General features: G+C 40.0%; 1 protein-coding gene across 1 annotated transcript in view; it reads right to left on the reverse strand.

Annotated features, from left to right (window-relative positions):
- LOC310788247 (vascular endothelial zinc finger 1-like) overlaps positions 1-11,398 on the reverse strand; it is a gene marked incomplete at its 5' end in the record, with an annotated part of 37,027 nt that extends 25,629 nt beyond the window's left edge. Inside the window, one exon of the mRNA XM_083649786.1 lies at positions 11,366-11,398. Within this exon, the coding sequence (XP_083505912.1) occupies positions 11,366-11,398 (33 nt within the window). The remainder of the gene's footprint in view (positions 1-11,365) is intronic.
- Positions 11,399-13,456: the final 2,058 nt, after the last annotated feature.

Below are 13,456 nucleotides of genomic sequence, written 5' to 3' on the forward strand. Positions count from 1 at the left end.
AGCAAAATGAAGCTCACTTCCCGATATTGTTTGATTTCGTTTGATTGGATGAATGGATTTTCCTGTTGCATTGTGGGAAATCTGTTCAAACCTGGAGCCGGGAAAACAGGAAAGGGCGTGAGCGTGGACGGGACTCGGGGGAGGGTTTCCTCCGCCACGGCATCCATCTTGTTCATGTTATTTTCCATGCTAGCCGTTAGCTTGGCTAACAAATGTTGCTAACGTTAGTTGCTATTGCTAGCCTTGCTCCATTGCTCTCACATTGAATACAATAGCCCGAAGAAAAACCAGAGTATTATTTCCTCCAGACCTCGCGCGGCGTCACCAGCCTGCCGCTTGCATCTTCCACAAAATCGAGGTAATCTTATTTTCTAACGTAACGCTAATTACATAGCATGACATTAACGCTAGCTACGTTAGACTAGAGTAGCATAAGTTAACGTTATACAACGTTAAACAGTATTGCATGCTGCACAGATTCGGACGTAGACAGAAAACAAACGCAGTTCTGTTTACCTAGGTTACCTCTTTGAGATGAGGCAGACTCAAAGCATACTCATGATCTACCAGCTATAGCGTTATATATCTAGCTAACGTTAGATCAACTATCAATCAATGAGAGGGAACAAGGGGGTTAAACTCCTCTGGATAGTTTATCCACCTCTGCATTTACAGTATTTACCAATTGCACGTAGTGTTGGGTAAGCAAACGTTAACGTTATACAGTGATTAACAGTGTCTAGTATTGCATGCTGCACAGATTCGGACGTAGACAGAAAACAAACGCAGTTCTGTTTACCTAGGTTACCTCTTTGAGATGAGGCAGACTCAAAGCATACTCATATGATCTACCAGCTATAGCGTTATATATCTAGCTAACGTTAGATCAACTATCAATCAATGAGGGGGAACAAGGGGGTTAAACTCCTCTGGATACTTTATCCACCTCTGCATTTACAGTATTTACCAATCGCACGTAGTGTTGGGTAAGCAGACATTAACGTTATACAGTGATTAACAGTGTCTAATTCGTTTCTTCCAGGGGTAGGCGCCGTCCAGTACCGATGGGACACACAACAGAGGATTATGATTTGTGACGATCAAAGCTATAATATTCTGTTCTCCTGAGATTAACGCTAAACTACATGTTACTGCTGATCAGTTGTTTCAACATAGGAAATTGCCATAACACACAAGCCAAATGCTGACATGAGAGATTTGCTTTGAACAAGTTGTAGCCTAGCTAGTATCTGCCAGTGACCGGAGAATATTGTTATATTTGCTTGTTTTAATGCTTTTGTCAATAAACATTGTCAACAAAGATAGCCTTGTTGTATATTATCATGTATCTGAATGTCGCAAATATGATCGCGCAGAACGATCCATTAGTTGTCTGGTCAGAGGCAGGTTGGATAAAATGATCAGATGTGATATAAAGATTGTTGATGTCGAGTGAACACGAACTACGAACCGAAGATTGGACCATGAGGACATGACGACGGAGAAACAAGCGATCAGCAGTCTGCTTCAATCAACGAATGCTTTATATTTATTGAAATGAAATATGGTGATATCTGGTGGTCTGAAATTACTCTCTCTAGCTAGGCTAACTGGCTCATATTATGTCATATTATTGTAACGTCTGAATCAGCGTTTCATAACTTTATAATAGCCTAACGTTACTGTATAGCCTGGATGACAAATGCTACCCATCCTTCCATTGGTGTATGCTGCCTTTAGCTTGTGGTATTATGGTACAGTAATATTGTCTAGCTACTAGACAGACAAGTTTATCTGAAATCAGGGTGACAAGATCCCTGCTGCTAGCTCGTCTGCCTTTCTGTGTCAGAGTATCTAGCATGTTTACAGTATCTTAACAGACTGCATTACATGCTACACCATGCAAATATATTTCGATATAATTCAAACAATGGTTCCAATCCTTAACCATACCATGGTGGGCTGGACTGTGTATTGCTGTGAAAAAGTTAAATTTGATTGTTTCAAGTGTTACACGTGGTTACACGTTATATTTTTAATTGAGCTTTGCAGAATACCTCAACACAATTGTGTATCAGCTTTAAATGTCCAATATATACAGCATTAAACAAACGACCAGCAGCATTCAAATGTGCAAAAACGTTATATTTATTGAAATGTGGTGATCATGTCACAAGTCACATTACATAACGATATAGCGTTAGGTGTTCTTTTGATCAACAGACCTCGGGGGCTCTATACTGTTGCTACGTTGCTAGCTAGCTAGCCGCAGATCAGCTCTGCCCGTCCACTAAAACCCGATTTCGATATAGCGTTTTAGGTGTTCTTTTGATCAACATACCTCATAACGGGGATCTATACTATTACGTGTGTCTACTAACATCATTAAAATATCATAAGGGTAACGCTGTTTCTGTTATTTTACTTTTAATCTCTGGCTACGTTGCTAGCTAGCTAGCTAGCCTGCCTTGGCAACTGGTTGGAATCATCTGGTTTCCTGTGGCTGGTGTAAATCAAAGAAAATCCCGCCCCCAAAGTTATAATTTTTATCGGCTCTTTTACTCGAAATGGGACCATAATTTAGAAAACGGAGCCCAGGAGAGCATGAAAAAGACTTGAAATTGTTTATTCAGACCATAAGCTCATTCGGAAAATGTTTATTTAAGACACAGAACGAGAGAGAAGTCGGCTCATTTTTACATTGGAGCCAATGTACGTGTCGTCACTTCCGGACCTGACGTGCGCCCCCCGGCGGGATTTTCGAATTAATGGAATTCCAGAACTGGCTTCATACATTCCCTAGTTGACTTGCCCACTGATGTAAACGTACTGAGTGATTTTCACTGTCTGCACAGTGAGGTTATCATTTCACAGCACACTGTGGGATATGTCACTACACTAATCACAGTAACGTGAACATTCACAATCACGAACAACAATCATTACATAATGTTAGGCAAACAACAGATGACTAAATAAATGGTTAATGATCATTTAATGACAACAATAGCCAATGAGCTGCATTGAGTCATTCTGGTAAGAAATGCATGGTGCATCATGAGAATATGGTACTTTAATTGAATTAAACTAAATTGCAATGTATCAAGATGAATCATTGTGCCCTTAAAATTCTTGAATAAAGAATTAAAGAAAAATAAAGAAATAAAGAAAGAGCACGGCTCCTACCTTTTTCAACTTAGAAGCATAATGCAAGTCGATAATCACACAACAGACACCCAGTTCATAAATGCTGCAATAATTAAAATGCAAAGGCTTCCATCAATGGGCCATAGGCTCAATCCCCATTGTGTTAACTCAGTTGGTGATAGTGACTTAAAGGTCCCAATTCGTGCAGCTGTAACCTCTTAAAAACGTGTGTCTGTGGTCCATAAAACATGATTCTGGATTAATTTGTCGAAAATATAGCAACCCTGTTTGTTGTGACGGAGTTGTCCCTTCCTCATCTCGTTGCGTCCCAAGAATGGTCTGTTTCTATAATATATTCAGAACTAACAGTTCCCATTGGCCACTGAGGGAGAGCCCGCCCCAGGCTCCCAGCGGCCAATCAGATTAGTATCTGTGGACCAGCATGCTGGGTTGTGTCCACAACTAACGCTATCGCTAACTTAACGTTGCTACGCTAAAGAGGACATCTCAAAATGCCTAGACTTACCGAATGCACCTCCGCAGTTGCTGGATCACGTACAGTTGGCGTCGCTCCAGCTAGAAGTGTTAATTTTGTGGCTATAGACAAAATGGTGCAGATAGCTTGTGTGAGAGAGATGCGCGCAGTATGCTTGAGGACCATCGTGACGTCCCGATACCCCGTCTGGGGGAACAGAGCGTTTGGGGGTGTGGCTTGAAGGAGACTGCAGGGGGAAGCTGGATAGGGACAAATCCAACTGTGGCAGTTCTGAGCTTGTGACCACTCATTACAGGGAGGGATGATAGCAGTATATATGCATTTACAAGTAAAAACAGCTTTTGCACGGAATGGGACCTTTAACAGACAAAGCGTATCACTTTAAGAAATTACCAATATGTATACAAAATGACAAAGAAGGTAACGCTTAAAATTTATTATTGCAGTGCCAAAAGGCGTGGTGAAAAATGTGGATGAACCTAAATGATGTGCTGGTGCACCTAAATTAAAAAGGCAACAATGTAAAAAGTTAGTCTGGAGCCCTGTAGTATCATACCCCCTTAAGAGTTACATGGGGAAAACTACAGCCGTTTTCTATGGTCAAACGGCTCCAATTTCAAAAATAATTGCATATTTCTACTACATAGGTGTCCTAGGTTTAATAAATCATCATATTCACAGCAGTGAAATGGCGTGTCAATTTTTCCCTCGCACTTCCCTCATCAACATCTAATTTAGTTAGTGATTTCCTACAGTTCCAAAATGTTTTTGACAACTTCCTGAGAACAGGTATGAACTTACTGCATTCAGCTGTTTTATGTATAGACGGAGAGAGTAACAGCAGCACAAGAGTGTTTCCAGCAGAGGAAAAGTCCAAACACAACTTGTGGCTGCATTGTGTTATGGTCTACTGAGGATACTGCCGGTGGGGAAATTGGTATCTCTTCCTCTTCTACAATGTCTCCTGTATGACTGTTAAATGTCAGTACAGAATGGGCAGTGGGGAAGCTTTATCTCTTTGATTCTGAGGGACTGTCACCTAAACCTGACATTTACCACTGATGTTTAAGATAGCAGAAATATTTTCTGCTATACAACTCTGACTGCTGCCTGTGTTTGGCAAGTCATCTGCAGGAATAAAAGAAACAACAAACAGCAAAATAGGCCCAGAAGGGCAAGGTAAATCGATCGACAATAGAGTACTGCAGGGATGACATGTTTTGTAGGCTTACCCAGAAGTCCCTGCACTTCCTGGTTCTTACGTGTAAAAGTCAATGGGATTTTTGGTTAAATGCATGAAATAAGTTGTAGTTAACAAAATGTTATGAAACAGCGCAGTTTGTGTTCAGCAAGATATTCTTCACAAATGAGGAGTCCACTTTTATGACTTTTGAAGTGTTTTCTGAAAATCACAAAAAATGCTTTGAAAATCATAAAAGTCATAAACTTTTGTTAACCACAGCACAGACCTTATGTCGTGCATTTAACCAAAACCCCATTGACTTTTACACGTAAGAGCCGGAAGTGCTACAGTAACATCCAGGTGTTCCGGACTCATTCCTGCTGTACTATAGCTGTTTTTAAAGCTGCCTCTTTCATGTTGTTCAACTGTCACATTGAATGGACACATAAAACCTTCTAGTATTATTTTTGGATCATTTCTGTTGGTTGGCCATTAGTCTCCAGAGTAAGCCAAACATCTGATGTCACTTCGAGACGGTTTTAGAAACATTATGTAATGAGAATAATGAATTGTAAAATATTGTCATGCTTTTGTTTTACATCTCTTATCGCCTCTCAACACAGAACTACAACCAATTTTTGCTTCACTTTGACTTGTGCAAAAACTTTCAGTGCCAGTCTGTGAATGTGAGACGTCCCTCCCTGCAGTAAAATGTTTCCCTGGTTAGGGCTGGGCAATATAGCGATATTATATTGAGATTGTGATATGAGACTAGATATCGTCTTAGACTTTGGAGATCGTAATATCGTGATATGGTATAAGTGTTGTCTTAAAGGCTGCATTACAGTGAAGTCAGTGTTTCCCCTAGAAAAAATTTCAGGCCTGGAGGGATTTCGAAACGTACCTCGACCGCAACGGTGGGGGTCCTTGCTGGCGACACTAAACTTTCAGCTAACCTGTTTGCATCTATGTTCGCAATGGCATCCCAAGTATCATCATACTATTATGGGATGCGATGCGAACCGTTGTATTATGGGATGTGCGTTTCGCAGGCCACGACACATTGACATGTTTTGGAACAGCGCTGCACGCTGGCACAATGCTCCTAAAAGCAAAATGCTTAATTGTTTTTAATGATTTGGTATCTTCTATTACTGTCATCACCAGTATTGCTGTATTCTAATAATATTGATACATTGATTGCAATAACATTGATTATTGCTGCCTGACCTGACGAAGAGCCTGCATCGGCTCGAAACGTTGTCTTTTAAAATGCAAAATTAAACAAAACATTGGGAGCAAATCAGTGTCGCGAGTCTCTTTTAATCTTGATGAATTAACCACTTTGGACTCAGCACCTACAAGAAGAGATGTGCGTGTGTTTTCTCTAATTTTTCTAATAATATGCCATAAAGGTGCCCGCTAGGCCTGTAGAACGGTAGGGGAAACACTGGAAGTGATGTAATTTTCCGAGCTTACCAGACTGTTCTAGCTGTTCTATTATTTATTTGCCTTTACCCATTGAGTCATTATCATTAAAAGTTCTTGTAACATCTCACTTTGACTTACAACTGAACATTTAGCCCACTATGTACGAAATACCAAGACCAAGATACTCAGCCTAAAAATAGGATGAGTATATGATTGTTGGTCCATTTCGCTCGGCCCTAATTGTACTCTTGAGTAACTTGCAAAATAGCCTTTAACCAACATAAAAAGAATCATGATGAGATCGTGGATCGGGGATCCTGCCTGAAAAAAATCGTGATATGATATTTTTGCCATATCGCCCACCCCTACCCCTGGTGCAGAATTCAAATGTTCACTAGAGCTTTCCCCCCAAATCAACAGGGGAAAGACGTGATTAGGACACTACTCTAGTTCATCTACACAAAAATACTGACTTTCATTTGCTTGATTGATGCAATACTTAAAAGGACAAATCAGTAATCAATGAACACCTCTAAACTAAATAGCATTCTATGATGGAAACAACCCATAGGACCCAAAACTTGTGGCAACACTAGCAATGCCTATGCTGGCTGCTGTAGCAGACACCAATTAACTCTTGCAGTCCAACAAGAAATATAAATATTCATATCCATCTCCTCTTTTGAAGTCAACTTGCCACCAATCACCTAAAGATTGTATTACAATTGCTTTTGTCACAGCCGAACACTGTGTTAGGGTTCTGTACTCGGCTTCACTTGCAAATGATGGAACAATGTGAGGTATATAGCCAATACATGCAAGGCTTCTGGCTACATGCCAGATACAACAAACCACATTGCCAATGCATGCAGCTTTTTCATCTGGAAGGAATAACAGCCAAATATGCGATTTAGCTATCAAACACAACAGGCTCTGTTAGCCAAGCAAATACAACTAATAGCCAACACACTGAAGAGTCTGAATCAACCACTGCCATGTCCGTGTGAAGTATGCCTAACTTTTATTACAGATAAATAAATACCAGGTAAAATACCTTGACTTTCTACTCACATTCTTGCTAAAACTATAGCTTGACTCAGATGAAGCAGTACTAAGGTTAACACTGAAAGATTAACATTGGCTTGCCTTGTGTAGCAAGTCCCTTTTTCCACACGCCCTTTTAGTGCCATCTTAGGTGAGAAAGTTCAAACCTGGCTAAACATGGCAATTCTAATTCAAGCAATCGTCCATTTGGTACTTCTACCAACACTAGTCCACCTTCTCCCCTGTGTGATCCTCTTGACTGCCTCTCCTGTGGTCATCACAGTCACACCACCACTAGCCTGGAAATGGGACACAGTTCCAGTGGTGTGTGTGACTTCCACTCATTGCCTCTCCTCCATTTCCCATCTCAGTGCTCCCTCTCAACATAATTATACAATGATATATGATGACAAAATTGTACAAAATGTCCAATTAAAATAATACAAGGGATCAGTCGTTGACCATTTTTGTAAACAAACTGCTTCAAAATAATTCCGGGTGGAAATAGAGTACTGTATGTCCTAGTCTCTTAGAACAGACGAGTTGGCTTCCGCAATTTTCAAATGCTTCCGCCATACCGCCTGTAGTTCGTGGGGGAGAATCATGCACCAACCGGAATGGGAAGCAGAAAGGCGGGTCTTCCGCTCATTAGTCCAATCAGAATTTTTTTTAAGGCGGGTCTTCCGCTCATTAGTCCAATCAGAATTTTTTTTCGTGGACACACGTGTCGTGATTGGTCGGATTTTTTCGAACTTCCTTCCAGTCTGAAGTTTTTTTCCCAACTTCCTTGTGCATGTTCTGGGGGTGTAACGTACAGACTGTATAGCTGCATTCGCCGGATGTAGATGAGACAGTCTGTTTAAGAGACTATGTATGTCCAGAATGAGGAGCGAAAGTCGCCGCCATGACAGTCTTATTGCATCGATAAAAACGTTATTTTAGAGCCACAATATATCAACAACTAGCCAACAGATATCAAAGCTGGTGGGCTTTATGGAAAGAGCATGACTTAAACATGACCGTTATATCAAATTGGTCATTCAGTGTGGCGTTTTATTGCCACACACTAACGTTAGCTCACAGCAAACAGCTAGCTATGTTCCAGCTCCCAGCGCCTAGTGCGGGTGGATGTATTTACGGGGGACCACGCGTTATTTCGAATCCCACATAGGTTACGCTAAAACCTAATTGATTTTCAGCTTCAATTTTTTTTTTTTTTTACTGTTTTTCATTCTTTAACCTCTTCCCCCCTAGCGGGCCCGCCGGCGGGCTGAGCCCTTGTCATCTCTCACAAATGACGCTCTACAGCAGCCTAGGAAGGACTCAGTGAGACATACAGCACACCAAAATGTCGGGAAGAAACGTGGCTACAAAACTCTGACAAGCATTTGTATTCAAACGAAAAATAATTCCAACCCCAAGCAACAATATCACCATGTAGTAAAAACAAGAAAACCGTGCATGCCTGCGTTTACGTGGTGATTTGTTTTTGCGAGTGAATCTTTTCTCTCCAAACGAGGTGGCTTTCGAAAGCTAACACTCTGCTCTTTCTAAAGAGGTATAGCTCGTCTCTGAGAGATGAAAACTCACTCAGTAGGCTGTCAAAGAACAGCAAAAAACTGTTTCACGTTTTACAGATAGAACTACAAGTTATGTCTTCCTTTGCTGTTTTCAAATCAAAAGTTGTGTTTGACTTAATAAAAACGCTACTAATTGCTACTCCTAATGCCTCTTCATCATCTTAAAGCATTGTTTTTTACAGTCATCGTGTTTACAAAGCCATATGGAGGATTTTACATGGAGTGGTCATCTTCACAGAATAGACGAGCTTTGGGTTCAGTCGACAGCATTTCCTGAAAAAACTGCCTGACGTAAATTATTTCAGTCCACGTCGATTCTATTGGCTCTGACGCTTCCAAAGAGGTGTCAATCATCGAAATCGGCCAATGGGGTCCCGAGATAGCCCTCTGCGTATCGCCCCAGGCTTTGCAGGCAAATTGAAGAAGCCCTTTTGATGCATTTCACAGAGTAAAAATACAGATATAAGGCTTGAGGGTTATCCAAACCATAACGCATATTAACTGAGTACCTATAGTGATATGTAAATAGGAGAAAAAAAAGGTATTTCAGTGTTCTACCATAGAAAAGTCAAATGGCACTCATGATGCCCAAAATGTGCCCAGATCAGGTCCGCCTGGGCCTACATGTAGTAAATCATCTGTCAAATTGCTCTGGTTCACTTTCTAAGGATTTGCTTTGATACAAGCACTCATAAGACATTAGTCTACTGCTCCATAGAATAATTTGGCTACCAACCCATGATTTTCAGGTGCTTTTCATCCAAAATAGTGTTGTTTTTTTGGGCGGAGCTTGAATTTTAATTTTTTTGCCATGTTCTAACTGATTTTACTCTGATACAGTACATTTGTAATTGATTCTGACACTTCTACAGCAATCTCACAGGTGTTGGCTAGCTTTTGAAAAAAATAATTTTCAGAAAATACCCTGTAGTTGTGGAGATATACTCAATTCAGTTCAGGCATGTCATTTTCGGCAGGTGAGCTGAAAAATAGGCTTAGGGGTTAACAGGTTAATTTCTGACCATTTTCCATGTCTCAATTAGAAAGGAAAAATAAATTATACTTTAGTAGCCCGATCGTGCAACACATAGGCATTCTTTTCCACCACAAAATGAAAGCACACAACCAATATTTATTACAAAACATGTCTCAGTGTTTAGTTGACTAACCACCGCTGCATGAAACAAAAAGCAATATTGGCAAAAACATGGCAATGATCAAATAAAAACAGTTTGAAGGCAAGAATAAATAGGGAATGCTGCTGAACTGAACCGCTGGAAAATTCCTTTAAAAAGTGGCCCGCAAAAGCACCATGTCATAGCCTAGTGAAATCCAATAATTTGGGAGAATACATTTTAAAATAGGTGGGGATTAATCTGAGTGAGCACTTTACTATTATTTCCTTTCATGATAAGGTACCCCCCTCTCCCCTAAAAACGGACCATTTGCTGTAAAAGCAGTTCCATGTAAAAGTCTTGCATTCCACTCCCCAAAATAGTTTTTACATTTTTCATGTTAACTCATGCATGTAAACTCAAATCCAAACGTTAACTTAGGCCATGTGAATACAACATCTAATGTATTTAATTGAACTCTATTCCCCCATAATGAAACCACCAAACCGCGACAGATGTCATAACGTTACAATACATTCTTAACTGCATGACTCACTTTCTGGTTGAGTTTGTCAATGGCGCATTGAGCGTAATCTCGATTGTGGTCAAATCTGTGCGTTCATTGCTAGCAAAGTGCATAGTTTGAATTCCTCTCCATCACGATCACCGAAATAAATTACTCTGAGCTAGCTAACTGGCCTAAATGAGCGGTTAACGTTAATTTAGCAACTGGCAAATTTGGTTACCGCAGATAAAACGTCGTTAGCGTGGCTAGTTAACGTAAAAAGTTCTTATCAGCTGCTAAGATTTGCAACTGCAAGTAAAGAAGCAGCTAACAATTACTACAATTAGTTGCATTAAAGATTACATTAGTCGTGATAATAGCAGCTCTTGAAGTGCTAATGTTAGCTTGCGTTTAGGGTACACCTCATCAGACGGCGGATGATCAGCCTTCAGTCAAAAGAAAAAACAGGTCTGTCTCGATTGTAACGGTGCAGTGGCGTCTCCAGCCTGAACGTTACTTCAAATGATCCCGCATGTTTTGCTGGCTTTGATTTAGCAAACACATTTAGAAATCACAAACCCCACCGAGTTATCCAATAAACATGACGTTGGTCGATGGATGTGTATAGCTAATTTAGAAAGAATATCCAAATTTTCATACAGAGAGGAGAATAGATTTTTTTCTAGCGTCATGCCCAAGCCTCACAGCTGGAAGCCTGGATTGAATATACCATTGTTTTGCTTGGTTAGTTGCTCTTAGCGTTACACATTTGAAAACTGGTTGTTACCGCTAAGGTATCCGACGTGCTCGTTTTCAAATTGTTTTGCGAACCGTCCTACTTTCAAGTAATAAGAGTCAACTTACTTGAAAAAGAAACGTACTCCAGCTCGGCTCCATTTCCACACTTACACAATTCTGTGGGAAACCTAGAAGAAGCCTACAACAAAGCAACCAAACATGGCAGCTGAAACAACTTCCGGTAACCTCGCGGACAGAACCATTTCGTATACTATGTAGGGGGACCTTGGTCCATTATTATGCTTAAGCATGTGTGGAATGGTTTACATACAGCCCAAGAAAAAAATCGAATGTACCAAATTAACAATTAAAATGTGAAATGTCTTTGCAGCAAATGTTTGATGCGTTTCTCTCCTACCACGGGTCTAATGTCACATACTTGGATTTGTATACAACCCTATTATGGTTTTGCTGGGATTCTGTGAGGGGCATTCATTCGACCACTGTCGCATGTGGCTAGGAGGTGATTGTGTTAAAGCAACACTCCTTCATTCATCAAATAAAACATCCACATAAAAGATATGGGTTTATAAATGCTTTGATATATTGCGAACACTTTCTCCAAATGTTTTCAATTTGCTAGTTTAACAGAAGCAATACAAACCCCGTGTATGTAAGTTTCATTTTCATTCAACAATACATTACCATGATAGGCCTACCACAGATAGATATATAGATAGATAGATAGACAGATAGATAGATAGATAGATAGATAGATAGATAGATAGATAGATAGATAGATAGATAGATAGATAGATAGATAGATAGATAGATAGATAGATGCCACGTATAGGACAAATCAGTGTGACGTCACAACAACAACAAATTCCATGCGGTCTGCATGTCTGGGGGGGTGTGCGCACACACACACAAAGTCCCAGTGATGATGTCATCAGTTATGTCATAAATTGTGACATCATCAGTGATGTCAGAGGCATTGTGACATCATCAGTGATATCATACGAGGTTGTGATGTCATCAGTGATGTCATAAAGCAGTTGTGACATCATCAGTGATGTCATAAGAGTCCCACTGATGATGTCATCAGTGATGTCATAAGAGCATTTTCAAGTCCCAGGGGCAGACACTGAACGAAGATGGAGTCTGGCTTCAGACCCCCGTCTTCAGCCATTGTTGTGGAATAGAATTTACCATCCCTCCCGCAGTGAAAGCAGAGAATCAAGAAATGCATTTCTCTATCATTTGGATTGGAAAAGCAGGGGAAATTAGTTTTTGTGTCTATCAATGGTGCAATGAATAGACTTACCTATTACAAATATGTCCTGTAAATACATTTGTCTACAAATACATTAAAGAGAAATTGTGAGTGTATCATTAATTAATCTCAGAACCAGCTGCAGTTTTCGCCTTGACTGACATATCTAAGCTGATGGCTTATGTATATAATAGCTAATTAACATGCAGGGCAACACAGGCTTTGGAAAATGCAATAATTGACATTGAATGTTTTTAATAAGTGCTCAAGGGCCACACTGGAAATTAATCACACCCTTTTTGTATTATGTTTTTAGAATACTCTCTCCTTGATGTATTTAACTTAATGTAATACATTCAATCATTTGAAAAAGAAGAAGTTATCATTCTATCTAAAGTATTAGGATCCCATGATACTGTATTAGTATGAAATATATCAATAGATACTTGATGCCTGTAGTTGCAGCAGGGTGCAATACTAGATGCAGGCCAGTACACAGCATAAGCAGTAGGCCTATGTTGGGCAGCTAAGAAGATGAATGCTAAGTAATACACATGCTTTCAGTCCTCAAAGCAATACAGGAGCAGTCTGCTGTGGTAAAACAATGCCACAAATAGAACCAGGAAAAAGTACAGAGCTCGGGACATTTACAAAAACAGTAGGCAATGCCAGATACCTGGGCAACATGTCATATGAGGTCAGTCTGATATTAAACTAGTCTATATACTATAACTATACTATACTATACTACTATGCTATCGCATACTATACTATAGTATACTATAGTACAGGGGTGCCCAAATTCTTTCCCATGAAGGGCCAAAACTCAATCTGGGTGGAGGGCCTAGGGCCAAAAATAAACCTTGTGGAAATACATTCAAATGTATTGTGTTTTATAGAAAATTAACATTCTAAACCTAAAATAACATTTCAATATAATA

This window comes from Poromitra crassiceps, assembly GCF_964638095.1.
Source record: "Poromitra crassiceps genome assembly, chromosome: 1".
Lineage (NCBI taxonomy): Eukaryota > Metazoa > Chordata > Actinopteri > Beryciformes > Melamphaidae > Poromitra > Poromitra crassiceps.